This window comes from Balaenoptera ricei, chromosome 12 (assembly GCF_028023285.1).
Source record: "Balaenoptera ricei isolate mBalRic1 chromosome 12, mBalRic1.hap2, whole genome shotgun sequence".
Lineage (NCBI taxonomy): Eukaryota > Metazoa > Chordata > Mammalia > Artiodactyla > Balaenopteridae > Balaenoptera > Balaenoptera ricei.
In genome coordinates, this window is record NC_082650.1 from 44,395,568 (window position 1) to 44,421,596 (window position 26,029).

Here is a 26,029-nt window from a genome sequence, read left to right on the forward strand (position 1 = left end):
TTCAGTATTTTGCCTGTTCTTAACTGGGAGAGTAAGTCTGTCATTAGAATGAACACCAGAAGTTGCTGTGCATCTCTACTTATCTATCAATAGACCTTTTTATGAATGTGTCATTTTTATTTCTAGTTTCTACAAAAGCCCATTACTAAAGTAATACAGGTGGACATTGTTAATAATATTCCTCTATCTTTGCACCTCAAAATATGAACTGACTTAAACTTACTATGAAAGATGTTTTCCACAAATGCTAATTTAAAAATGAATGTTAATTGAAAGAAGAATGTAGAAATCTTTATGCCCTGATTTAATAATGGATCTTACTATTAGTCAGCAGATAGCCAGCAAATGACTCTAGAAGTTCAGAAATAGAGGAGGATTTACCTTTAGACTTTACTACATAAGCACTGAAAGTTTATTTATAAACTGAATTTTATGAAACTGTTTCTACCTTAATTTTCAACAAATTTTGCAACAGAGAACAGAGTTTTACAATGGAGAGGAATCTTTGGAATCTTCAAGTGAGGTCCTTGCATTCATCTAGGCATTTCCCCCTCAGTGCTAGGAACAAATTCTGTCCTAGAGAAGTGCTTGATGACCAGTTACTGAAATTAAATGGAGCTAATAGAAAATATAACGCTTATAATTAAAGAAATTGCATGTGATAGACACATTCTAGTATTTTCTTCCTTGATACTGAGTTTTAAATAAAAATAATCTTTAGTCTTTAGAGGTTTATTTTACCACCTTCTGATTATGTACTATCATGGAGATGGTAAATAATTAATTGGAAAGTCTTTAATCGATGTTAGTAAATGTTTGTCCCTCCTATAAATCAGTCAATTATGTTTGATTATGTAGATTTCTATTTCCTGCGAGTGCCATGAGATTCCCAGCAAACTGAGATATGGAACCAACATATCAGAAAATCAATAGAGAAGTATCTTTAATTGATACCTTGTCCTTAGAAATGCATCCTTGGTACACAAGGTGTTGAGCACTGGGGAATTCTGGAAGAAGTGTTCCAGTTTTTGAGCTAAGCGAATATTTACGAGTGAAGCCACCCTATAATTTAGAAAAATGAAAAGAAATAAATCATTATCAATTGTTTGGCTCCAAAATACAATTCTAACAGAATAGAAACTTACAAAATTTCATTCTTTTTCATCCTGCAAACCATGACAAGTTAGGAGATTTGGGGTAACTGTTTATTAGATCAAATAACTGAATAAACTAAACATTTCAGCAGAATTACTGTTGCCAAATCATAAATAGTTTCACTGTCTGGATATTTTTCTTATACTTTGGATTTTAGTTTAGACACTTGCCATTTTTCACAACTTTTAGAAATTTAATTTTAGTTCACAAGTTTACATTTGTTAGTGACATAAGTTTTGAAAGATCTATTTTTAGACTACTGAAATTATTTTAATATGAAAGGATCAGAAATTGCCAAATTTACTTATGGATTACCAAATCATTTATGGATTAAATAAATGCGATGATAATAAGTTAATTAATTTATCCAACCTCAGAGATAATTAATGGTAAAATTGTGACTGGAGTCCCAAACTAGTATTCTGGATTTTCCCACCTCAATCTTCTTCCCCCTGCCAAATTCAGATATTTGTTCTTCTTTTGAATCCTTTGGGGAAAGCATACCTCTGGTAGTTTTCAGAAAATTAGAAAAAATGACAAATAAGTAACATATAATACTGCAGTGCTAATGTACCTACAAGAAACACACACAGAAAGAGAGAACGCATATTCATGACAGAACCAGAGCCTTGGCGAATCAGTCTCCCAGGTCACAACTGATTGTTCCTTCTCCACAAACAAAACTTTAACAAATTGGATTCTAGTAAAAAGTTTGGCAAAGAATAAAATTGTGAATATGGTAAAGGAAGTAGTGTTCCTGGCAAGGACCAAATTTCATTCTTTCTCATAGTTTTCCTATATTTGCTTCTCGAGTTTTTGTGTTTCTTTGTGTGTCTTTGTCATATTGAAGATGTTTACTAGACAAAAGCTTCATTACTTACATAGGTAGATTGGGTCCCTACCCTGTCTTATCATTCCCAACATTTGTAGACTCTTACAGAATTATCATGATAAATCAGAAAGAAGTTGGGGGGACTTTTGAGTCCTTAAACACCAATTTCTTATTGACTGATTTGATATATGCTTTCACACAAATTTTATACTAAAAGTGCAGTAGAATTTCATTACTTTCAGGTTAGGTTTTAGTTTTTAGCCTTGTTAATCTTTATTTTCAAGCATGGATAGAAAAGGATTATTCTGATTAACTAATTTTTAAGAAATTAATAAAGAAATACTACATAAATATCATAAACTGAGATAATAGCATGGTTGATCCAAATTAAATCAGTCTTAATTCAAGATATGCTTCAAAGATTTTTAATTGCTTTGGGTTGTCATTTATGAGCACCAATTATCATTGTGCTGACAAAGAATGGTATTGTCAATGAATAGGGAAAAATAATAAAATGCAAGAAAATAAAGAATTTAATCTGGAAGGAAATGACATGGCAAAATATGAAACTAACATTTGATAAACATAAAAAAATGCACCTAAATTCTAACTTTAGGAAAGCTTACACTTTTTTCTTATACCTTTTCTCTTGGGTGGAATATCATGTTTATTCATCCCCAAAGCATAATTTGGTGAGATTGGAAAAGAGAGACAAAGAAATAGAAACCAAAAATGACAATACATAATGTACATGGTGTATTAAATTTAAGTTAGGAATATGAGAATAGTCTCATTTCCATGAAACAAATATAATTAGTAATCAAAAATCTTTCTACAAAGGAAAAAAAAAAAACTGGCCCAGGAGATTTAACAGATGAATTTTCTCAAGCATTCAGGAAACAAATCATTTCAAACTGAAAAGATTTTTTCCATACAGTGAAAAAGAAGAACCACTTCCCAATTCATTTAAAAACTTTTATGCCAGAATTGGACAAGGACAGAAAAGGAAAGAAAAATTATAGGCCAATCTTGCTTAGTATCATACTTGAAACAGTACCAGACAAAATATTAGCAAACCAAATCCAGCAATCTATAAGAGTGATCATAGCCACCTTAGGTTTAAATTGATCACATTAACAGAAAAAAAATGAGAATTATATATATTACATAACCATCTCAATGGATGCAGAAAAAGCATTTGTTTAAAATCCATCTACCATTCACTACTTTCTCTCCCTCTCCCCCTCTCTCTCTTTCTCTCTCCCCTCCTCTATGCTAGAAACAGAGGAAAGCTCCTTAATCATTCAATAAATATTTATCAAAAACCCACAGCAAATATCATCCTCGATGGTAAAATACTATAAACATTCTCTTAAAAAACACGAATAAGATAAAGTTGCCTACTCTCCTATCTTTTATTCAACATTGTAAGAGTTATAGCCTGAACAGTAAGACCAGAGAAAGTGATGAAAGATTGAATATTGAAAAGGAAGAAACAAAACTAGCATTATTTGCAACTGAGTTGGTTGATTACATTGAAAACTAAAGCAAACTGCACAAAAATTGTTACAGTTAACAAGAGAGATTTTCAGCAACGTTGCTGAATACAAAATCAATGAAAAAGTCAATTGAATTTCTAAAATCAAGAAACAAATATTAAGAACATGCAATAAAAAGATACTGTATAAAATAACAACAAATATTAAAATAAAGTTGAAATATCAATAAAGGGATAGAAAATCTAAAAAGAAACCAAAAAGAAATTCTAGAGCTGAAAAGTACAATAACTTAAATTAAAAACTTATCAGAGGGATTCAAAGGTATATTTGAGTAGGCAGAAGAAAGAATCAGAGAACTTGAAACAAGGATAATGGAAATTATTGAATCTGAGAAACAGAAAGAAAAAATGTAAGAAAAGTAAACCGAATCTAAGGGACCCATGGGAGATTATCAAGCAGACCAACATACACATTGTGGGAATCCCAGAGGAAAAGGAGGGGGAGCAGAGAGATTATTTGAAAAAATAATGGCTCAAAACATCCCAAGTTTGATGAAAAACATGAATATAAACATCCAAGAATCTTAACAAGGTCCAGATAGGATGAACTCAAAAAGATGTACAGCAAGACACATTATAATCAAATTTTCAGAAGACAAAGACAAAGAGAGAATCTTGAAAGAAGCAAAAGAGAAGTAACTCATCACCTACAAGGAATACTCAATAAGATTATCAGCAGATTTCTCAGCAGAAACTTTGAATTCCAGAATGACATATTCCAACTGTTACGAGAAATAAATTGTCAACCAAAAATCCTATACTTGACAAAACTGTTTTTCAGAAGTGAAGGAGGAATTAAGACATTTGCAGATAAACAAAAGCTGAGTGAGTTTGTTACTACTAGACTTGTTCTACAGGAAATGCTGAAGGGAGTCCTATGGGTTAAAATGAAAGGACACTAGACAGTAGCTTGAAGTCGTACAAAAAATTAAAGATCTCAGTAAAGGAAAATACATGGGCAATTATAAAAGCTAGTATTATTGTAACAACAGTTGTAAGTCTACTTTCTGTTTTCTACATAATTTAAGAGACTTTTTTAAAAACAATTATTAGTATAAAAGCTAATATTATTGTAACTTTGTTTGACACCCTTTCATAATAAAAACACTCAACAAACTAAGAATAGAAGGAAACTACCTCAACATATTAAAAGTCATAAACCCACAGCAAACATCCTACTCAATGGTGAAAGCTTGAAAGCATTTCCTTTAAGACAAGGATAAGGCACAGCTGCTCATTTTCACCAATTCTATTCAACTAGAAGTTCTAGCCAGAAAAATTAGGTAAGGAAAAAAAACATCCAATTGGAAAGGAAGAAGTAAAATGATCTCTGTTTGTAGATGATATGATCTTATATGTAGGAAACTTTAAAGATTCCACAAAAAAAAAAAAAAAAAAAACAACTGTGAGAACTGATAAATGAACTCAGCAAAGTAGCAGGATACAAAGTCAACACACAAAAATCAGTTGCATTTCTATAATTTAATAATGAACAATCTTAAAAAGAAATTAAGAAAACAATTCCATTTACAATAGAATCAAAAATAGATAAAAATTAACTTAACCAAGGAGGTGAAAGACTTGTACAATGAAAACTTCAAAACATTGCTCAAAGAAATTAAAGAAAACATAAATAAAAGACATCCTGTGTTCACAAATTGAAAAATTTATTGTTAAGATGCCAATACTACCCAAAGCAATCTATAGATTCAATGCAAAATCCCAATGATGTTTTTCGCACAAATAGAAAAATCCATCCTAAAATTCATATGGAACCTCAAGATACACCAAGGAGTAAAAACAATCTTGAAAAAGGACAAAGTTGGAGGATTCACACTTCCTGATTTCAAAACTTACTATTGATACAAAGCTACAGCAATCAAAACTGTGGTGTTGACACAAAGACAGGCATGTAGATCAATGGACTAGGATACAGAGCTCAGAAATAAACCCTTGCAAAAAATGCTCAAAAGATTTTGACAAGGACGCCAAGAATATTCAATGGGGAAAGCGCAGTCTTTTCAACAAATGGTGATGGTAAAACTTGACATCCATGTATAAAAGAATAAAGACAGACCTTTACCTAATACCACATACAAAAATTAACTCAAAATAGATATATGGACTTGGCAAAGATTTCTTGGATATGATACCAAAGGCACAGGCAACAAAAACAAAATTAGACAAATTGGACTTCATAAAAATTACAAATGTTTGTGCATCAAAGGACACTATCAACAGAGTAAAAAGGCAATTTATGAAATGAGAAAAAATATTCACAAATTGCATATCTCAAAAGGGATTAATATTCAGAATATATAGAGAACCTGTAAAACTTAACAAAAAACCAACCAACCTGATTCAAAAATGAACAAAGGACTTGAATAGACATTTGTCCAAAGAAGATATACCAATAGTCAATAAGCACATGAAAGATGTTCAACACTACCAATCATTAGGGAAAATCAAATCAAAATCAAAATGAGATACCACTTCATCCCCATTAGGATGGCTAGTACTAAAAAAAAGAACAAAAAACAACCAAAAACCAGAACATAACAAGTATTAGCCAGTAGGTAGAGAAACTGGAACCCTTGTACACTGTTGGTGGGAATGTAAAATGGTATAGTGCTGTGTAAAACAGTATGATGGTTCCTCAAAAAATAAAAAATATAATTATTATATGAGCAGTAATTCCTCTTCTGGGTGTATCTCCCAAAGAATTGAAAGCAGGATCTCAAAGAAATATTTGTACACCCATGTTCATAGCAGCATTATTCACAACAGCTAAACCATGGAAGCAATCCAAATATCCACTGAGAGATGAATGGATAATCAAAATGTTGTATATACATACAATGGAATATCATTCAGCCTTAAAAAAGAAGGAAATTCTGAAATATGCTACAACATGGATGAACCTTGAAGACATTATGCTAAGTGAAATACAAATATTGTATGATTACACATATATGATGTACCTAGAGTAGTCATAATCATAGAGACAAAAAATAGAATGTTAGTTTCCAAGGGCCAGGGGGAAGGGGAGATGGGGATTTATTTTTTAATATGTATAGCATTTCAGTTTTGCAAGAGTAAAAGTTCTGGAGATAGGTGGTGGTGATGGTTGCCCAACAATATGAATGTACTTAATACCACTGAACTATATGTGTACTTAAAATGATTAAGATAGTAAATTTTATGTTATGTTTTGCCACAATAAAAATAATCAAAAAATCAATTACAGGTGAAATAAAGACTTAAGTGTTAGAAGAATAAATAGAAAAATATTTTTATGATCTAGATTATACACAAATTTTTTAAAAAGATACAAAAATGCTAATCATAAAGTTTAAAATGATCTTCATCAAAAGATACTATAGAATGTTGAGCCATGCCACTAACAGAGAGAAGTAATTTACAGCACATAACCTACAGGATATTAGTATCCAGAATACATAAAGTCTTTGAACCAAAGTTTTAAATAGAAAAATTATATGATCTGAACAAACGTTTCATAGAATAGAATTGACCGATAAAAATCCCAAAAGATATTCAAGCTCATAATTTTGACGTAGTTATCAAAAACAATTTTCAAGTGAAAACCACAGATACCATTTTACACCTATTGGACTGGCAAAAACTCAAATGTCATTCAATGCCAAGTGTTCCTGAGAATGCGGAGCAAAAGGAATGCTCACACACAGCTGGAGAGACATAAACTGATACAACCATTTTGGAAAACACCTTGATCTTAACTAGTAAAGTTAAACATGAGTACGTATATCCTAAGACCCGAAATTCCACTCCTGCACATGTGCACCTGGACAACATTCAGAGTAATAATGTTTTTCAGGCAAAAAGGAAAAAATTCTCCCAAACTGGAATGAATAAATGTGCTGTGATATTTTCATACTATGGAATATTAGCAGTACAAAAAAGGTACTAGAACTACATATATTAACATTGATGAATTACAAAACCTAATGTTGAACGAAACCAGAAAGTCATAGGGAAAAATGAATCCATTTTTATGTAGGGAAAATAATAAATAATATATTGGTGATAACAAACTGGGCAATAATAAATGATACATAATATTTACTATTTTAATCATTTTAAAATATATAGTTCAGTGGTACTAAGTACATTCATATTGTTGTGTAATCATCACGACAGTGTTTAATATTCATGGTATACATTCATAAGTGATAAACTTTAAGGAAAGACAAAGGAGTAATTAACACCAAATTCTGGAGCGCAGTAATTTCTGGTAGGGAGGGGGAAGTGATGGGGTGAGGGCACACAGAGGACTTATCTCTTTTCAGCTATGAGGTAGGTCGTGAGTTTTCATCTTATGCTTATTTTTAAAACTCTGTGTGTGTGTGTGTGTGTGTGTATGCATATGTTAAAATAATGCATTACCAAATAAAAATGTTAGAGTGCTATGGAAACACACTTAAGGAACAGAGTATGTCTTTAATTTTTATTTAAAACTCTCATGTTGATAAATTATAGTTTTGTGTAATAGAAGCTAGCAACACATGTGGAACATCAACAGGGGGCAAGAGTACCTAAAGAAAAAATTCAAAAATTAAATTTGTTTGGATATGTCAACAGATGTGTACATGGTATAAATCAAATAATAATATTCTGTCTAGAACATGTAACACAAAAAGAAAGGAGAGATTGATAAGTTGGGAAAAATTAGAATATGATCATTTTAATTCCACTAGTAGATTTTCTATTTTAATTACACTAAACGAGGTGCCAGATCTTAGACCAGCTATGGAGGTCTGGGTTTTTTTTTTTTTTCTCTCAACTGATGACTTCACTACTCTTGGTTGAACTATTAAGAATCTTATTTCCAAAAGAAAACAAGAAGGAACCTACAGAAAAGAAACAATATGATTAGAAGACAAGAGGGTCTGATTTATGAGGAAAGATTAAAGGATTTAAGCTGCACAGTTTGGCTAAGTGATGACTAAAAGAGAGCATGATAACAGTCTACAAATATTTGAAAAGCATATACCAAGGAGGGAGGATTTGCTGTTTATCTTGGTACAAAGTTGTTAAACTGGCCATGAATGGTTGATGTTAAGGAGAAGGAAACTCAAGCTATCAGGGAAACTTCCTGATTGAAATGTATGAAATCAAGGGACTTATTCCCTAGGAAATAATGGCAACTTCATTACTAGAGCTACTTAAAACAAAATTGACCCACACTAAAAGATTCACAGGAAAAGAAAGGCTTCCTTTGACCAGGACAAAGTATTAAAACTAGGTTTCATTTGTTTTTTTTTTTATTCCTGGGAATTAAAGTATTCTGAGACTTTCTCGAAGACATTTTTGAAATCTGAACCACTATATTTATGAATAAAAAATTTAAAACAATCAAAATTCATACCATTGACTGATAATTACTCTTAATTTCCTCTACATGTTTTGTTTTGCTTTCGTTGCTGTTGATTTTGTTTGCTTTTATATTATGAACTATTTAAAACTTATAAAAAGGTATAGGTAAAAAGTAATAAATACTCATGTACTTACCATCCCAATTAATATATTAGACATTTGAAATATTAAAGCAGCCTCTGTAGCCCTCCCTAATCTCATTTCCTTCCCTCCCCATAAGGAATAATTAATGTTCAGGATTTGGTTTATATCATTATTATTCAAACCTTTAAAAATTTACCTCATATGTCAATATTCTTAAATAACATATACTATTGCTTTAAAACTGGTACCACGCAGTAGGTATCTTTCTACATTCAGTGAGCTTTTTTCATACAACTTTAGGTGTTTGAGATGAACCTAATTTGATTCTTATAGCTACAGTTCACTCATTTCCAAAGCAGTATAGTATTTTCCTGTATTAAATATATAAAAATTTATTTTCCCACTATATCATAATAGACTTTCATTTTTTGGTATTCTGAAATTATAAACAGTACTGCAATGAACATCCTCATACATGCCTCCTTGTGCACGGTGTAAAGTTTTCTCTAGGAATGCAGTCATAACGTGCGTGAACTTTCAACTTTCCAAGATATTGCCCCTCCTACCATTTATGAGAGTCCCTCTGCTCCACATTCTTAACAATATTCAAAACACATATTTTGATACTTTTTAATTGCTGTTATTCCAATAATGGTAAAATAATTACTTTTAGGTTCTAATTTGCATTTCCCTGATTAAAAATTAGATATGTTTATTGGCAGGGATAGTATTCAAAATATTTATTGAATATATGTTATAGAACCTGGTCAATCAGAATGGACACCACGAGCACCAACACTATTTATCAATCATTCTTTTTCATCTTGTGTGAATTGCCTGTTCATATACTTTGCTACATTTCTATTGGGTTATCTTTTTATTACTAAATTGAACACATATTCTAAAACGGTGCCATCTGATAGAAATTTCTGTAATGATGAAAATGTTCCATTTTTCTAAAATGTTCTATTACCTGCACTGTTCAAATACAGTATTCACTAGCCAGCACTTGAAATGTAAATAATGTGCAGAGAAACTGCATATTTTATTTTACATAATTAACAGCCATGTGTGGCTAGTGGCTACCATACTGCATAGCATAGTATTTATAGATATTAATCTTCTATCATTTATATATGATATATATATATCCAGTTTTATTTTACACATTTTACATATTTGAAGCCATATAAACATATATTTGTTTTTGCATCCTGTTTTTCTTCCTAATTAACATTTCTCCATGTCATTAAAAGAGCCCTTTAATAAATGATATAATATTCAGTCCCATAAAAGTCTTATAAATTATGTAATCTTTTGTTTTTTGTAAAAAGACTTTATTTCTTTTTATTGCTGAATAATATTTCATTGTATGGATATACCAGCTTTTGGTGTTTTGTTTTTTTTTTTAACATCTTTATTGGAGTATTATTGCTTTACAATGGTGTGTTAGTTTCTGCTTTATAACAAAGTGAATCAGTTATACATATACATATGTCCCCATATCTCTTCCCTCTTGCATCTCCCTCCCTCCCACCCTCCCCATCCTACCCCTCTAGGTGGTCACAAAGCACCGAGCTGATCTCCCTGTGCTATGTGGCTGCTTCCCACTAGCTATCAGTTTTTATGTAATCATTTTTATTATTAGTCATTTAGATTGAATACAGTTTTTCACTGTAGTCGATAACAATTTTGTCCATAATATTTTGTCTGCATTTTCTATTATTTCTTCATGTGAGACTCATACAAAAGTGAAATTAGTGGGAGAAAGAGGATGAACACTTTAAAGACTTGAACACAGATCTTGCAATTATTTTCCAGAAAGTTTGTTCTGTCTTCACCATCAGGGTATGAAAGAACTTATCTCACCATACTTTCACCAGCTTCATAATAATTTCTTAATATTTGATAATTTTATTATTTAAAATGTTAATTTTAATTTATTTGGTAGTTCATTTTTCATGCATTTATTGGTCTTTTCTTCCTTATGCGTATTGTCTATTCATATCTTTTTTTTTTACTATTTATTGAGGTCTTCATATTTTTTTAAATTCATAGGATTTCTTCATATAGTAAAGATATTATCCCACTGTCATATTTGCCTGTGACAATGGAATATCTTCCTACTGTCTTTCTTCTGACTTCAGATTTTGTATATGATGCTTTGATTTAAAGGAGTTTTCAATTTCCTTTTTGGTTTTTTTCCTTTGAAATTTCTTAAATTGTTTTCATGGTAGAAAGTCATTCCCTGCGCCCCACCCCGAAATGAGGTAGATACATGTTTCCTTCTAATTATTATTTTTGTATTTAATAATTTATATGAACTTCATAAAGGTATGAGGTATAGAAATTTTTTTCCAAAAAATTTTTTTCTAACATTATGCCCTGAAGAATTTTATTTATTTATTTGGTACTCTATCTTCCTTCATAAAGGAGTTATGACAATTCACTGAAAAATATGTCTTCCTTCATTGGTTGTAATGTCTCCTTGATCACACACTAAATTATTACACACACTATGGCCTTTTTTCAGGTAACTAATTTCTGCTGTAGATTTGTTCTACCTACATTTGAGTCAGTATAATAGTGTCATAATATTTTGATATCTGCCAGACAAGTCCCTTTTGACTATTCTTGTTTATACTTCTCTCAACTATTACTTCCTATATATCCTTCTAGATCAAGTTAATCATTTCCAAAAAAAACTGCCCACTCAAAATTTTAATAGAGTATTAAATGTCTAAACCAATTTAAGGAAGAATTGACATATTTATAGTATCTAGCATTCCTATCCAGATATGTGGTATGTCCTTTCATTTAAAATTTTCTTTTATAGCTGTATTTTTTTTTCCAAATAGGTAGTATTCTTCTCTTTTTATGATTCCTCCCAAATATTTTGCATTTCTGCTGGTTCCTGCAATTTACATTTTATAATGTTCTACCTTTCTTGTCTTCCACAGAGACTGTTCCCACCTCTCTCAATAGGGAATCTGTGAGAAAAGTAAGTCCTGTAGAAAAGGATTTGAGTGACCATTTTCTCAGTTCTCCCAAGGATGGCACTTAGCTAGTACTATTCCAGATGCATAAAAGAGCCCATTCCCTACATACAATGGATGCCTTGGGGCATTAGGGCTACATTCTCTCTGGGAATCCTGACTGAGAAGATCTGGGACTTTTTTTAAGTTCTTCAAACTCCTACTACTCTCTACCAAGATTTCACTCACAGAAAATGACCTAACTGACTGCTGATACCTCAGAGAGAAATCCCAAACCACCAAACTATCTCAATTTCCTGCCACAGAATCCACAAATCCACTTGCATCTGAACTAACCCATTTCTTTTTCCAGTTTTAATGGAGTAAGTGTTCCTTCTCTCCAGGGCCACTTTGTCCACTCGGAAGCTCTTCCCTGCCCACGCCTTCAGTGACCCTGTACTCTCAACTTTCCCCTCTTATTCATATCTTTGGTCTCTACTCTTCATTGAATCTGTTTTACCAACATTAGAACCATAGTCTAATCTTCCTTCAAAACTAAATGTCAGGCTTCCCTGGTGGTGCAGTGGTTAAGAATCCGCCTGCCAATGCAGGGGACACGGGTTCGAGCCCGGGTACTGGAAGATCCCACATGCTGTGGGGCAACTAAGCCCGTGCGCCACAACTACTGAGCCTGCGCTCTAGAGCCCACGAGCCACAGCTACTGAGCCTGCATGCTGCAACTACTGAAGCCCACGCACCGCAACAAGAGAAGTCACTGCAATGAGAAGCCCGCGCACCGCAACGAAGAGTAGCCCCCGCTCGCCGCAATTAGAGAAAGCCCGCGCACAGCAACAAAGACCCAATGCAGCCAAAAATAAATAAATTTATAGAAACAAAAACTAAAAAACTAAATGTCAAGCCCTCCTCCAACTATCACTCTTGACTTGACTAAATTTTCTATGTTCAATGCCACTGCCCATTCGTTTCACAAACCAAACCCCGGCTCTCCCCTGAAAATGCTCTTGCTGCAGTCATTAATTATCTCCACTTAACTAATTTAATAGATCTTTTCCAGTTCTTATCTTGATGACCTTTTAGCACCATTTGATAGTAGCAACCATTCCCTCCTGTTGGAAGCACTCTTTCCTCTTGGCTTCTGTGCCACTGTATTCTCTTTCCTCTTACCTCTCTGGATTCTCTTCAGTTATCTTGCTGACCCTATTTTTCTTTCCCACTTTTCACAACTCTTTTCTCGTAATGTCTTCTCTTCTTATTTATTTATTTTTTCCTAGACATTTTTATTCATTACCCTGACTTCAATCACCATCAAACTAAATACTTAAATCCTCTTGTCCAGCCACATATATCCAACTGCTCACTTCAAGTCTACACTGGATGTTTTACAAGCACATCAAATATGGCAAGTTCCAAATTGAACCCCTTATCTTTCTGTTCTTTCTACCTGCTTCTCTTCCAGTGTTTCCTAGCTAAAATCATTCACTTCTCTCCATCCCTAGGGCTATTATCCTCATTCAGATATTTTCTTATCCAGACTAGCCATACATCTATAACATGATGCTCCTCTTGTTTGCCTTCCCGTATGCCAGTGTTTGATATTTGGCAATGTCAGAGACATTTTTGGTTTTCACAACGAGGGGGAGGGAAGGCTATTGGATTCTAGTGGATAGAAACCAGAGACAGTGTGATACTGCTGAATATCCTACAATGCACAGCACATCTCCCACTACACAGAATTATCTGGCCTAAAATGTCAGTGGTACCAAGGCTGAGAAACCCTAATCTATGCTGTTCCATCTGTCTGGACCACTCTTCTTCCCTCTGCCCCTACTCCTCCTCTAAACTCCTTCTTATTCTCAGTTCTTTCTTTAAATGTCACTTCCTGTAGGAAATGTCCTTAACCACTTAAACCACGTTAACTCTCAAGACACCCTTTATAATTAGTTATGATTACGTGCTCAAGATAGGTTTTTCTGCTACACTGTAAAGGATCAAATCTATCCATTCACTATTTTGCCCCCTCATACCTGTATCACCACATATCTACTGATTAACATTTCAACCATGGGTTAAAAAAATAGAACTTTATTGTGAATTTTTAGGAAAACAAATACATCTCAGCCTCAGTTTCCCTAGCTGTAAATTGGCAATATTATCACCTATTTTCCCTACCTCTCCGTTCTTGATGTTCAAATGACCTGAAGTATATGAAGGTTTGCACTGAAAGTCTCACACCCTGAGCAAACTGTGATGGCTGGTCACTCTAGGTACAAAATAGTTTTTTAAAATTTCAACTTTGTTAAACAAATATTTTATCATAATTTAAAAAAAGTATTAAGTATTTTTGAGCCTTTAGAAAGTCCTTAACTGTGCTCATTTACATAATCATCACAAGAATGATACTCTATTATTGCTTCCGGTAGCTTTAGAAAAATAGGTTGTATAGACTAACCAAAATATTTTAGTTTTACTTGATTAACAAAACCTACACCTGAGTTTTGATTGCGCTCTTCTAAGGAGGAAGCAGTAGACTTGCGGGAGATTTTTCTTTTATCCGATAAAGTGAGGCTTGCCATCTGCATGCTGTACCAGCTAATGGACCGCTGGTACCACCAGCCTCTTCAAAGTGGTAGAAAGAACACCTAAGAGAAAATGACTTAAATTCCCTATTGACATAAACTTCAGTCAACTGAAGTGTATTTCTAAGTCAATATTTTTGCACTTTCACAACTGTTTATCTAATAAAGAGCTATTATTTCATTGATAAAAAGAGCAATCTGGAGGATTTTATTATGTAATTAGCCATTAACTGTATTAAAAGCACTGGTGGAAAGAAACTGGTCATTTCAGAGGGTTGGGGGCTTTATATTATTTCTTCATATGCCTGCACCATTTCACCAAACTAATGGAGTTACAATTTACCTCAGGTCCAAATTTACCACACAACACATTGTCATGTGCCCTCAGCTCTGTGGCACCTCCTTTAATGATTAGTTAACTTGAGGATAATGAAGGCCTTATCATGTGCCTAATTAGCCATGCAGTCCCTAATGGTAGTTTAACTCATTTAGATAAAGTCAGTTTGCTGATCCGTTCTTTGGTTGGGAGTGGGAAGGAGGAGGGGAGTCTAGGGAGAAAGTGTGTGCTGTGCATGTGGTGGACCCTTTCTCCTTAGCTCCCACCTCTGCCACCCCTATCCCCACCCCCAGTGCAGAAGAGATAAGCAAACTGACTAATACACACACACACACACAGTGAAACAATCAAGCATAACATTTGGGTTTCTTGATAACTATCAAACGTTTTGTCTAGATAGGTATATTCCAAATATTAATTCTTTCCATATCCTCAGCTGTAGGCTTTTTGTTTATATTTAAATAAAAATTTCTTGGATCAATAGTGGTCTTTTTTTTTTTATATAATCTTTTCAGTATCTGATATTAGGTAAGGGTAATTGAAAAATTACCCCTCCTAGGTTAATTGCAGGTGGTTCAGTAGGTCCATGTAAAGAATCATTAGTTGCCCCAAATCTAACTTAGCTCTGTCTAAAGTCCTCAGCCATTCAAGGGACTCAATAAATAATATTTATTTCTATATTTGCCAATAAGGATGAATAACTCCTATTGTTAAACTTGTAATACATAACAGATGTAAAATAGAAATGAAACTAATTCTTACCTCATTCTTCAGCTTGCTTCCAGAAAACCTTAAAAATCAGAACATTTTTCATTAGTTAAAAAATACATATACAGTTATATCTATCAAGGAAATGCAGAGGACCTACAAAAGTTGTAACTTTATATCACGATCAGTGAAATAAATCTGGAGAAATCTGTTTGCTTTTCAAAGGGACCCAAGCATCTTTCTCAACTTACTAACAAAATAAGTCTATTACGGGAAAGTTAAATAAAGGATATTTAGAGAAGTCAGGTAAGATCTGAGGCAATCAAAGCACACTTGATATTAAATATTTGTGTGTTCTGGCCTGTATTTTCACTTCACAGTGAGTAGTGGTTAGTAAGCTGCCGCTATGTTCTTTGTAATATCTGAGTTCATCTTAGTATGACTCGGGTGACTAAAATTTTTTTTTCCACAAGATACCTTACTTTTAAAGTTAATTCATTCTTTTGAGAGCAGTTCTTGGGAAATCGTGCAATAAAGCAATCTCAGATGCAGATTTAATCATTTGGAGCTCCAGTATTTTAAAAAATAATAATTGCATATTATCACTGGTTTCATTAGATGTCACCTTACTTGTCAATAACCTCCTCCTGATAGTTGATGACAGATTAGAGCAATATGTTCTTTATATTCATATGTGTTTTTTCTTTCACAGAGACTCAGTAGCTTAGGTCAGTAGCTTTATCTTACTAAGGTAAGCTGGTATATCAAAGTATATGTGATTCGAGATGATTATAATAAACTTTTCATCTTTATAAGATACTGGCCAAGCACATAGATCCTTAAAACAGGTTATCTCTTAGGAAAAAAAAATTACATTTTCTGCCTTTATTTTGTTGAATCTACCTTGAAAACAGACTCAGCCTTAAAAGTAAATACTAATTTAAAAGCAATTCTGCTTCCCTGATTTCTCTTTTACATCTCTCTGGGATCCCTGGTTCACCATTAATTTCTTATTAATGATTGCAAAGTATATTAATTGCTCAGTCACTGTAAATGTCCATACAAAGTTAAAATTAAGGTATGATGCTTAAAGGAAAACATCTCACTAAGCAAAATTAGTAAGTCATTTTATTCAATACATATTATACATATTTAAAGACATACAGAACTTATCTTGAAGATAGTGGAACTCTACCTTGTCAGGCCTTTTCCAGAATAAACAGAGTGGTAATATGCACTGCTCTCTTTTATGCCAATCCCATAATAATGATACCTAGAGCAAGAACAGGAACCAGCTCTGCGTTAATGTAGTTTTTTGAAGGGGAAAAAAGAGACTAAAGTAGAATTGAAGTAAACCGCAAGTAAGAACTGCAACCTCTTGGTCTGCATCTTCCTTTCCTGATTTTTTCCTGATTAAGTAACATCTTAATGTGTTTAATCCTTCTTTAATGGTAACTAATTCTACTTATGGTCATATTTCTGGCTCTAAGCTTGAAAAAGACAGGAGAATTGCCTACTGCTAATCCCCCTCAAACCTCTAAAAAATTAGGTTTCAAAAACCAAAACCAAAAAAAAATTATAATTGCAGGCATTTAACTGCAGGCACTTAAATTTGTAAATGTAGACATTGGCTCTAAGTATATCAAGCGTATCTATCTGCAGACTGCTTGGTTCAATTTGAATGTGGTCAACTGAAGAAGGAAATGGTGGGTTTTCTTTGTAGTACATCTATTGAATGGAGAAAAGAGTATGACATTATGTGTGGGAAAGACGTTGATGTCATGCATAGGAATATGTACGAAGCATCTGACCCTTTGAAAGTTATTTTCCTCATGAGGAATGAGAAGCCCAAGTCACTGTCATTTTCACTTCAAACTTCTGTGCAACAATGGGGAAAAAAACATCTCTGTGATGAATCAATGGAAATATGAAACATGGACTGCAACAGTGTCATGAATAATTTGTTATAAATGTATCTATGGATCCTGAGCCACAGGCAAATGTAGCATCTCTCACGTTGTACCTCATTCTCCTAAACTGCACTCCCCAGACTTACTCCACGCCCAAGTACAAATGCTACACATGTGACACAACCGCTAGTCAAAGACTGGGTATTTAGTGAGGGTGACCAAAGCCTGCTAATTTCTGCCTTTACTCTTCTTTCCCCTGTCTGCCCACCACGCAGCACCATTACCTATTTGGTTATTTACCATTTCAATCTGCGTTCATCTAAGATCAGGGAAGGAATGAAATAAAAGAATAAGGGGGTTTCCAGTAGACTTCAGTGTAACCATATTTAAAACTTCATTTCTTAGCATCACCATCTGAGTTTAAAGTGAACAGGACAATGAAGGATCTACGCTTCAAGGCCCCTCTGCTGACCTCAGTAATAAAGGAGGGACTTGTCAGAGCAACTCTACCCCTAAACGTTTTCAAGGCTCAGGACGAGAGTACAAATGGAGGCCCACATACCTTACGTCTAATTACTTAAAATATATAAATCAAGCGAACACATTGCGAAATAAAATGTCCCTGTCCTCTTATCTTGACAATGTACCTCCATAATGATCTAGTAGGTAATTCTGAGCTTAGAATGCCTAGACTCCTGGAGTTCCATGAGGAAACATGGTGGTGGGAGAAGAGCCACCCCAGCTCCCTTATCTCCCCAGCCTCTGCTCCTTTGTTCACTGTGAGGAGCCTCTTGAGAACACTCCAGCCTCCATGTCCAAGACGCACTCTCACACACACCCCAGAGAGCTGCCCGCTGGGGGAGGCACCCATCTGCTCTATGTCTCCTGAGGATGGATGAGGGAAGAGGCCCACTTAGGCCCAGGAGGCAGGCCTGAGACTGTTTGGAATTCTTGGGCCCCACGGACCTGAAATGTGAGCTTGAAGGGGGATGCAGTCTTGGGGGACACAATCACTCAGGCTATGGACTCCTGGTCTCCTGGGAAGGAGATCAGCTGGAGGAGGGGAGGAACAGAACCCTCTATAAGCATGAGTCCCAGAGATGGCTTCTCTCCCGTTAGGTTCTAAGGGCAGAGAAGTTGCCTCTAATGACCCTGGGCCATTTGAGATGGAGAAGAAAGAGTTTTTAAATATGAAAAAATTACACATATTATAATAAGAAATGTTTCAGAAAGGGCTGTTATGTTTGAGAAACAGTAATGGAGGGTGATCACGGTAGTGAAGGTATTTTATGAGTGTGGCAGACTGGGAACGAGTTTTCAAATCCTCAGTTTTGGTAGAAGGACAATAGCAGTCTGTTAACCTGAACAGAAGAAACTTCATTTTTACAGTAAGAAAATACTCCTCCGGTAGATAAGGGAAAAGAACCTCTACAGTATATTGGAAGAAAGGGAGAAATGAAGGAAATATGAAACTTAAGCAAAGGACATTACAAAAAGCAGCTATAGTAATAGAAATTGATAAGGTAAATACCTAAAACCATAACAAATGAACAGATTTAGATGATATTCAGCCAAGCATATTAGGATTAGTGAGTGAACATGAGTCTGAAATAAGTATAACTATTTTTCTTTATTAGATTTTAGAACTAAGATACCAAAGAAAATGTCTTTGTATTAGAAGAAATAAAGCAAGAGATGCTTGAGAACAAGAGAATCTATTACAGTGGAAATATATTGCAATTTCATGGTCTTTTGCAAAGCTTGCTGTTTGTTCTATAGATGCTACAGTTTAAATAACTTCATTCTAGCCACTTGCTAAAGCAATACATGTTAAGCATTGCTTTAAAAGTTGATAAATCTTCTTTTACTATAACTTTGATCTTCTTGTTTCTCATCTATAATCCTTGTCTCAACGTGTAAATAATATTATACCATGGTAAAGTGGTTTGCCATGCAGATTGAGAAGAAACTACATTGCCTTCACGGGTGGTAGACAAAAATCACAAGACAAATCAAAAGGATAGCCATGAGTTCAACAAATATTAGATGGCACACTAATCCTGACCACTGTGAGAGCTGTCAATACAATGATTAAAAACCGACATGGATAACTGAGTCAGGAACATATATGCTTCTGAATTCCACCCTAGAGACCATGGTTTCCTGAGCCAGACCGCCTGCCAGTCACAGAACAGTGACCGCAATGAGCAGCCCTGAGGCAAATTTTACTTCCATTTTTAAAAAATCACTTGATGAACACTTTTTGTAAAAATGGCAACATCCTTTAGGACCCAAAAAATGCTGAGTAACATGGATTTGTAATTCTTTTCTTACTTAGGATTTTTAAGGAAAGGATATTTTTATTACACAATTCATTTGTTCCTTATTTTTATAAAACAACTGTATTATTTTGCTTCCTCCTTTCTAATTATTAGGTCAGAATATCTTTAAAAATAGAAGTACTTAATACCTCCACTTACATTTAGAGTCAAGATTTTACATCTAAAAAAAAAATCTTTTAAGTAATGTATTTTATTCGTAGGTCAAATGTAAATGACACCATCAATCAGACACACATTGACACCCAAGGAAGGTAACTTGGTCAGCTACATTCCACTCTACAAATGAGAAGCAGCATGTCCTTTTCTCATTAGCAATGCCTCATAATTTAGACATGTTGATTTAGCTGAGCATGTTATATCAATACAATCTTATAATTACGCTGGCCCACAGGGAACGAGTGAAAAAGTGAACTCTTTCCTTCAAACATGTATTTAATGCTTATTGTGTGCTACGTGCTGAGGATTCAAAAAGAGACAGATGAGGGTTTCTGCCCTGGAGGAGTTGATAGTCTTGCGGGGGAAAGAAGCATGCAAAGAAAGAACTGCAATACAAAATTAATATGTGCTAAAATTGAAGCAGGTGATAGTAGGTACTAATATAAATAGTTACCATTTATTGATCAACTATTACATGTAAAAAACTTTATGTATACTTCATCTCAAATTTCCACAGCAGCCTGCAAGTGAAGTAATATCTCCATTTCAAAGCAAAGTTCAAAAAAGTTTATGTGATTTGTTTGGAAAAAATATGTGAAAAGTTATGGGTTTGAAGACAAAATTCAAACCCAAAGCTCCACAGAGCACTCTTTGTTTCAATAGACTATACTCAAGATGCAAAATATGTATGTATATATAATTTTGTATCTCAGTTTTATTTATAATTAGAAATTCTTAAATGAAATATAGTTTGAATATGCTTGCACTCAACATATACACTCTCTCTTCAACTTCAGCATGAATCTTTAAGAATTGATAACTAACTTGAATCATTAAGAACTATACCATTGATCTGAATGTTTCATACTTGAAATTCCATATATAAACAAAGACTCCCTCTAGAATATAAGCTCCCTATAAGAGGAACTCAACAAACATTTGTTGAATGAATAAATTCATAATATGAAAAAAGTTAAAAATAACAATGTGTCATAAAGAAAATTTTATAAGCAGGAATTTTTAATAAAGGACATGCATATAGTGTCATATACTTAAACATAGCACAATTTAAAATCTGGTAGAGATTAAAAAGCCTCTTGTCTAATGTGATGTAAGGAAATCTACTAATTCCTTTAACTCTACCACTAGTACTGTATAAACTTATCTATTTCTATCAGAGTTACTTGCCCTCCACAAATAACACGTGCTTTCCTCACTTTGTGCCTTTACTTTGTTGAGCTCTTCATTGGGAATGCCCTTCTTCCTGCATGTCCCCATTTCTTATCCGTGCCTCAAGGCATAGCTTCAACACATGAAGCTTTGCCTGGTCTCTTAGGCAAAATTAATTTCTCTGTCCTTTGAACTCCTCTCTTGGTCAGTTATCCCATGGAGCTTTGCATCTCGTACTAACGGTATATGTATACACGGCTTACCTCCCCTACTAACCTATAAGATTTGGAGGAAGGGAATTTCATTTTCCCCTTCATTGTGTTCCCCCTGAGAAATTACTGTAAAGAGAAATCCTCATTTATTGGACCAGTCAATGTGTTCTGCTAGAAATCTGGAAACTGATAAAACACAAATTCTCTTAAAGCCAATCGTTTTCAATAACTGCTTCCTAGGACTGTGCCTTTCCAGGTTACTGGTAAAATATTGGCGTTGAACAAAAGTTGTATCCCTAAACAATGTATATAAAGGACATGCAATCAGCGTATTTATGTGGAAAGACTAGAAATTGCTAGAAATACAAATCTCAATATTTTGCAATGACCATTGTAATGCTTTTAGCACATTTCATATCCAGTTTCTTCTGGAGCCAATAAAATAATCTTCCCCTTTAATCTTCCTTTTAGTCTAACTAGGAACATGTTATTGTCTGAGTGATGATTTAGTGTCTTTGAGAAGAGATAATAAACGAGCAGCTCTCTGTCTTCCTAACAGCTGAAGATAAACCTCATAAAACCAGGGAGAGTAATTTCATACAAAGTATACATGGATTTTTCATCTCACTTGCAACATTTTATATCACTATTTTGTTGTTAATATATTACCCTAAAATAAATCTTGCTAGGAAATATTTGCCAGAAATGTTCTAGCATAACAAGAATATATACAGGTAAATGTTGAATAAAAAGTGAGGTTTGCCTCACTGTGGGCTAACTAGTTTTTAAAATTTATATTCCAATAGCCAATGCCTATCCTGTAGGTTACTCTGAATATAGATTCCCAAACATTTCACAGTTCTTTCTCCCTATATGATTTTTATTTTAAAAGAAATATGATAACTGCTTAAAAATCCTAGATATGATTAGCTAATTTCTCTAAGAAAATGTTTGCATAATACAAGTAGTCTTTGTGATTATCTAACAAAATTGTCTTCATTCATTAGCATCAACTGTCCTTAGCCTTGTATCAAGTGACAGATATCATTTACATTTTAGGAATAAAGAAGAATAATTAATTAATTTTTATGCCCACATTTTAAAGTGAATGTGTTATATTTTAATAGGACAAATGAAATTATTGCTCCTCTTTTTAGTACTAAAGTATTTACCTTGTGTCTAATACTTTTCTTCATTTGCTGATCAATTTATACCTGCACCTGTATTTCTTCTTTTCCATTTTGTCATTATATAGAATTCCTGAAACATATGTTCCCACTGAGCTAGTAGCCCTGATGTTAGTTTACATTACCCAAATGATAACTGATAAGGAAATGATGGGATTAAGTTGTTCAGGGACTTGCAATAACTTACTATGATAAGAGCAGCTGCCATATCAGTTTTATTAACCCACTAAATCACTACTAATAAATAAGATAATAGCTTTTATCCGTCATGTCTGAAAACCAAGATTTGACTGATCAAAGTCTACAAGAAATTAAAATGTAACTTCAAATCAAACAGTTTACTGTGTGCATGAAATCTCATGAAATCTAATTGGTGGGCTCAACTGTGTTCTCCCTTACACTGCTGAGCCATTTTGAGCAAGGGTGGGACACGGCCTCTTTTGCTAATCATTGTATCTTTAGGGCCTAGTCAGCACCAGGACAGACGTAAAATGTTTACTAAATAAATGAATATTAATAGTGAAATTTTTTTGACAGCATGTACCCTATCTTACTATTGTTTGCACCTCAAAAACTCTTTGGCACCATGCTTTGTCATCAATATAAATATGAATGGATTGATTATCCTTGCTATAATAGATTCATAACATAAAATAGGCAAGAATTACTTTTCATTAGATACTCTTTGTACCTATAGAATTTTGATTCATTTTTATTTATTCAAAATCTAAATTTAAAAATTTTGGGACTTCCCTGGTGGTCCAGTGGTTAAGAATCTGCCTGCCAATGCAGGGGACACGGGTTCGAGCCCTGATCCAGAAAGATCCCACGTGCCGCAGAGCAACTAAGCCCATGCGCCACAACTACAGAGCCTGTGCTCTACAGCCCATGAGCCACAATTACTGAGCCCGGGTGCCACAACTACTGAAGCCCATGCACCTAGAGCCCTTGCTCCGCAACAAAGAAAAGCCACAGCAATGAGAAGCCCAAGCACTGCAATGGCCCCCGCAATGCAACTAGAGAAAGCCCGCGCGCAGCAACGAAGACCCAACACAGCCAAAAATAAAAAAATAAATAAATAAATTTATTAAAAAAAAAAATTTTGCACAGGAAAAGTATCAGGGTATATTATTAGCATTGGTGGTAAATCAAAGAGAAGAAAAGAAAAACACAAAAGCAAAGTCAGTTTTTATCTTGATTTTGAGAACATGCAGAATCTGCCATTGGGATTGTTGGTTTTCTTGGCAGGGAGGGGATGGTAAGAGAAAATGAAGGGATGGAGTGCAGAGCTTATTATTTATTTATAAATTAATTAATACCAAATTTATTCATATATTAGAAATAATTCAATAGATATTTAGTGATAGTATGTTTTGGGCACTACAACAATACAAAGTTTTACAAAATTACTAGTAAAATTGGGAGAAATTATAAATTCCTGTTTCTCCAAAATATGCTTACTTCTTCATTTATATTTCTATATCATCAATTGTTCATATTTCCATATACATAAAAATGTTTTTCATCAAATGTAAATTTTTGAAATATTAAACATCCAATAGAAATGATGATTGTGAAGATAACAGACCAACACAGAGAACATTTTGGACAAAAATTAAAAGCAGAAAGCAAAATTGTGTTTGTGCTACAAATTTGCTTTTATAGAAAACATAAATATCTCTAAACAAATATAAAATAATTTAAAATGCCTTATGATTGATGCTTGAGAAATGTTGTTAGCTCTTTGAAGAAGAATCTAATATACTAATTAACATTTAAAACCGTTAGATCAGAAAAAATAAATAAGGAACCTCCATACTGTTCTCCATAGTAGCTGTATCAATTTACATTCCCACCAACAGTGCAAGAGGGTTCCCTTTTTTCCACACCCTCTCCAGTGTTTATTGTTTGTAGATTTTTTGATGATGGCCATTCTGACTGGTGTGAGATGATATCTCATTGTAGTTTTGATTTGCATTTCTCTAATGATTAGTGATGTTGAGCATTCTTTCATGTGTTTGCTGGCAATCTGTATCTCTTCTTTGGAGAAATGTCTGTTTAGGTCTTCTGCCCATTTTTGGATTGGGTTGTTTGTTTTTTTGATATTGAGCTGCATGTGTTGCTTGTATGTTTTGGAGATTAATGGAACGAAACGGAGTTATTTGTAGTGAGGTGGATGGACCTAGAGACTGTCATACAGAGTGAAGTAAGTCAGAAAGAGAAAAACAAATACTGTATGCTAACACATATATATGGAATCTAAAAAAAAAAAGAAAAAAGAAAATGGTCAGAAGAACCTAGGGGCAAGATGGGAATAAAGATGCAGACCTACTAGAGAATGGACTTGATAGGGGGAGGGGGAAGGGTAAGCTGGGACAAAGTGAGAGGGTGGAATGGACATATATACACTACCAAACGTAAAATAGATAGCTAGTGGGAAGAAGCCGCATAGCACAGGGAGATCAGCTCGGTGCTTTGTGACCACCTGGAGGGGTGGGATAGGGAGGGTGGGAGGGAGGGAGATGCCAGAGGGAGGAGATATAGGGACATATGTATATGTATAACTGATTCACTTTGTTATAAAGCAGAAACTGACACACCATTGTAAAGCAATTATACTCTAATAAAGATGTTAAAAAAAAAAGAAAAAATAAATAAAATTTATACCTCAAAAACTCAAAAGTTCAATTAAACAATATTTTGTTGATATGACTGATATAGGAAAGAAGACGCTTTATCAGTTGACAAAGCACAAACTTTAGAGCCAGATAAACCTTGATCTAAATGCCAACATTGTTATTTTATAGTATCTGTGTGGCCTTGAGCAAGTCAGTGATCTTTGAACTGCAGTTTCCTCCTTTGCAAAACACAGTAATTCCAATCTTGTATTGTCATTGTGAGGATTAGAGAGTGTGTGTGTGTGTGTGTGTGTGTGTGTGTGTGCGCGCGGCTCAGTAAATAATAACTTTTAATTGCATTGCTGATTTTTGGATGCACTGTGAATATCATATTATTAATTTTATATTATTATTATTATTATTAATAATTTCATTACTATTAAGGATAGTGAGGTTGAAAGCATATTCATGTCTCCATTCATTCCTATACTTTTTCATTTAGGTCTCACACTACACCTGTAGATAATGGCATATCCAACTTATTGATGAAAAGCTGAACTGCTCATCTAGTTGTATATGGGAATATGGGATTAAAGCTCAGATTTGTCCAATTTTAAACCTCATGCTCCTAACCACAAGGCAACTCTGCCTTTTGATATATTATCTTCCAAGATAAAAAAATCTAAGGGTATTTCTTGGAAATAAATAAAGTCAGAAAAAGTATCTTGCTAAGAATAATTACATCAGAATATTACCAATGATAAGATACACAA

General features: G+C 33.9%; 1 protein-coding gene across 1 annotated transcript in view; it reads right to left on the minus strand.

Moving 5' to 3' along the window:
• Positions 1–26,029, minus strand: part of RFX6 (regulatory factor X6) — a 52,847-nt gene that overhangs the window by 18,922 nt on the left and 7,896 nt on the right. The window contains exons 5-7 of the mRNA XM_059941973.1: positions 16,857–16,934; positions 15,716–15,743; positions 955–1,062 (exon numbers count right to left, since the gene is read on the minus strand). Coding sequence (XP_059797956.1) covers positions 955–1,062; positions 15,716–15,743; positions 16,857–16,934 — 214 coding nt within the window. The remainder of the gene's footprint in view (positions 1–954; positions 1,063–15,715; positions 15,744–16,856; positions 16,935–26,029) is intronic.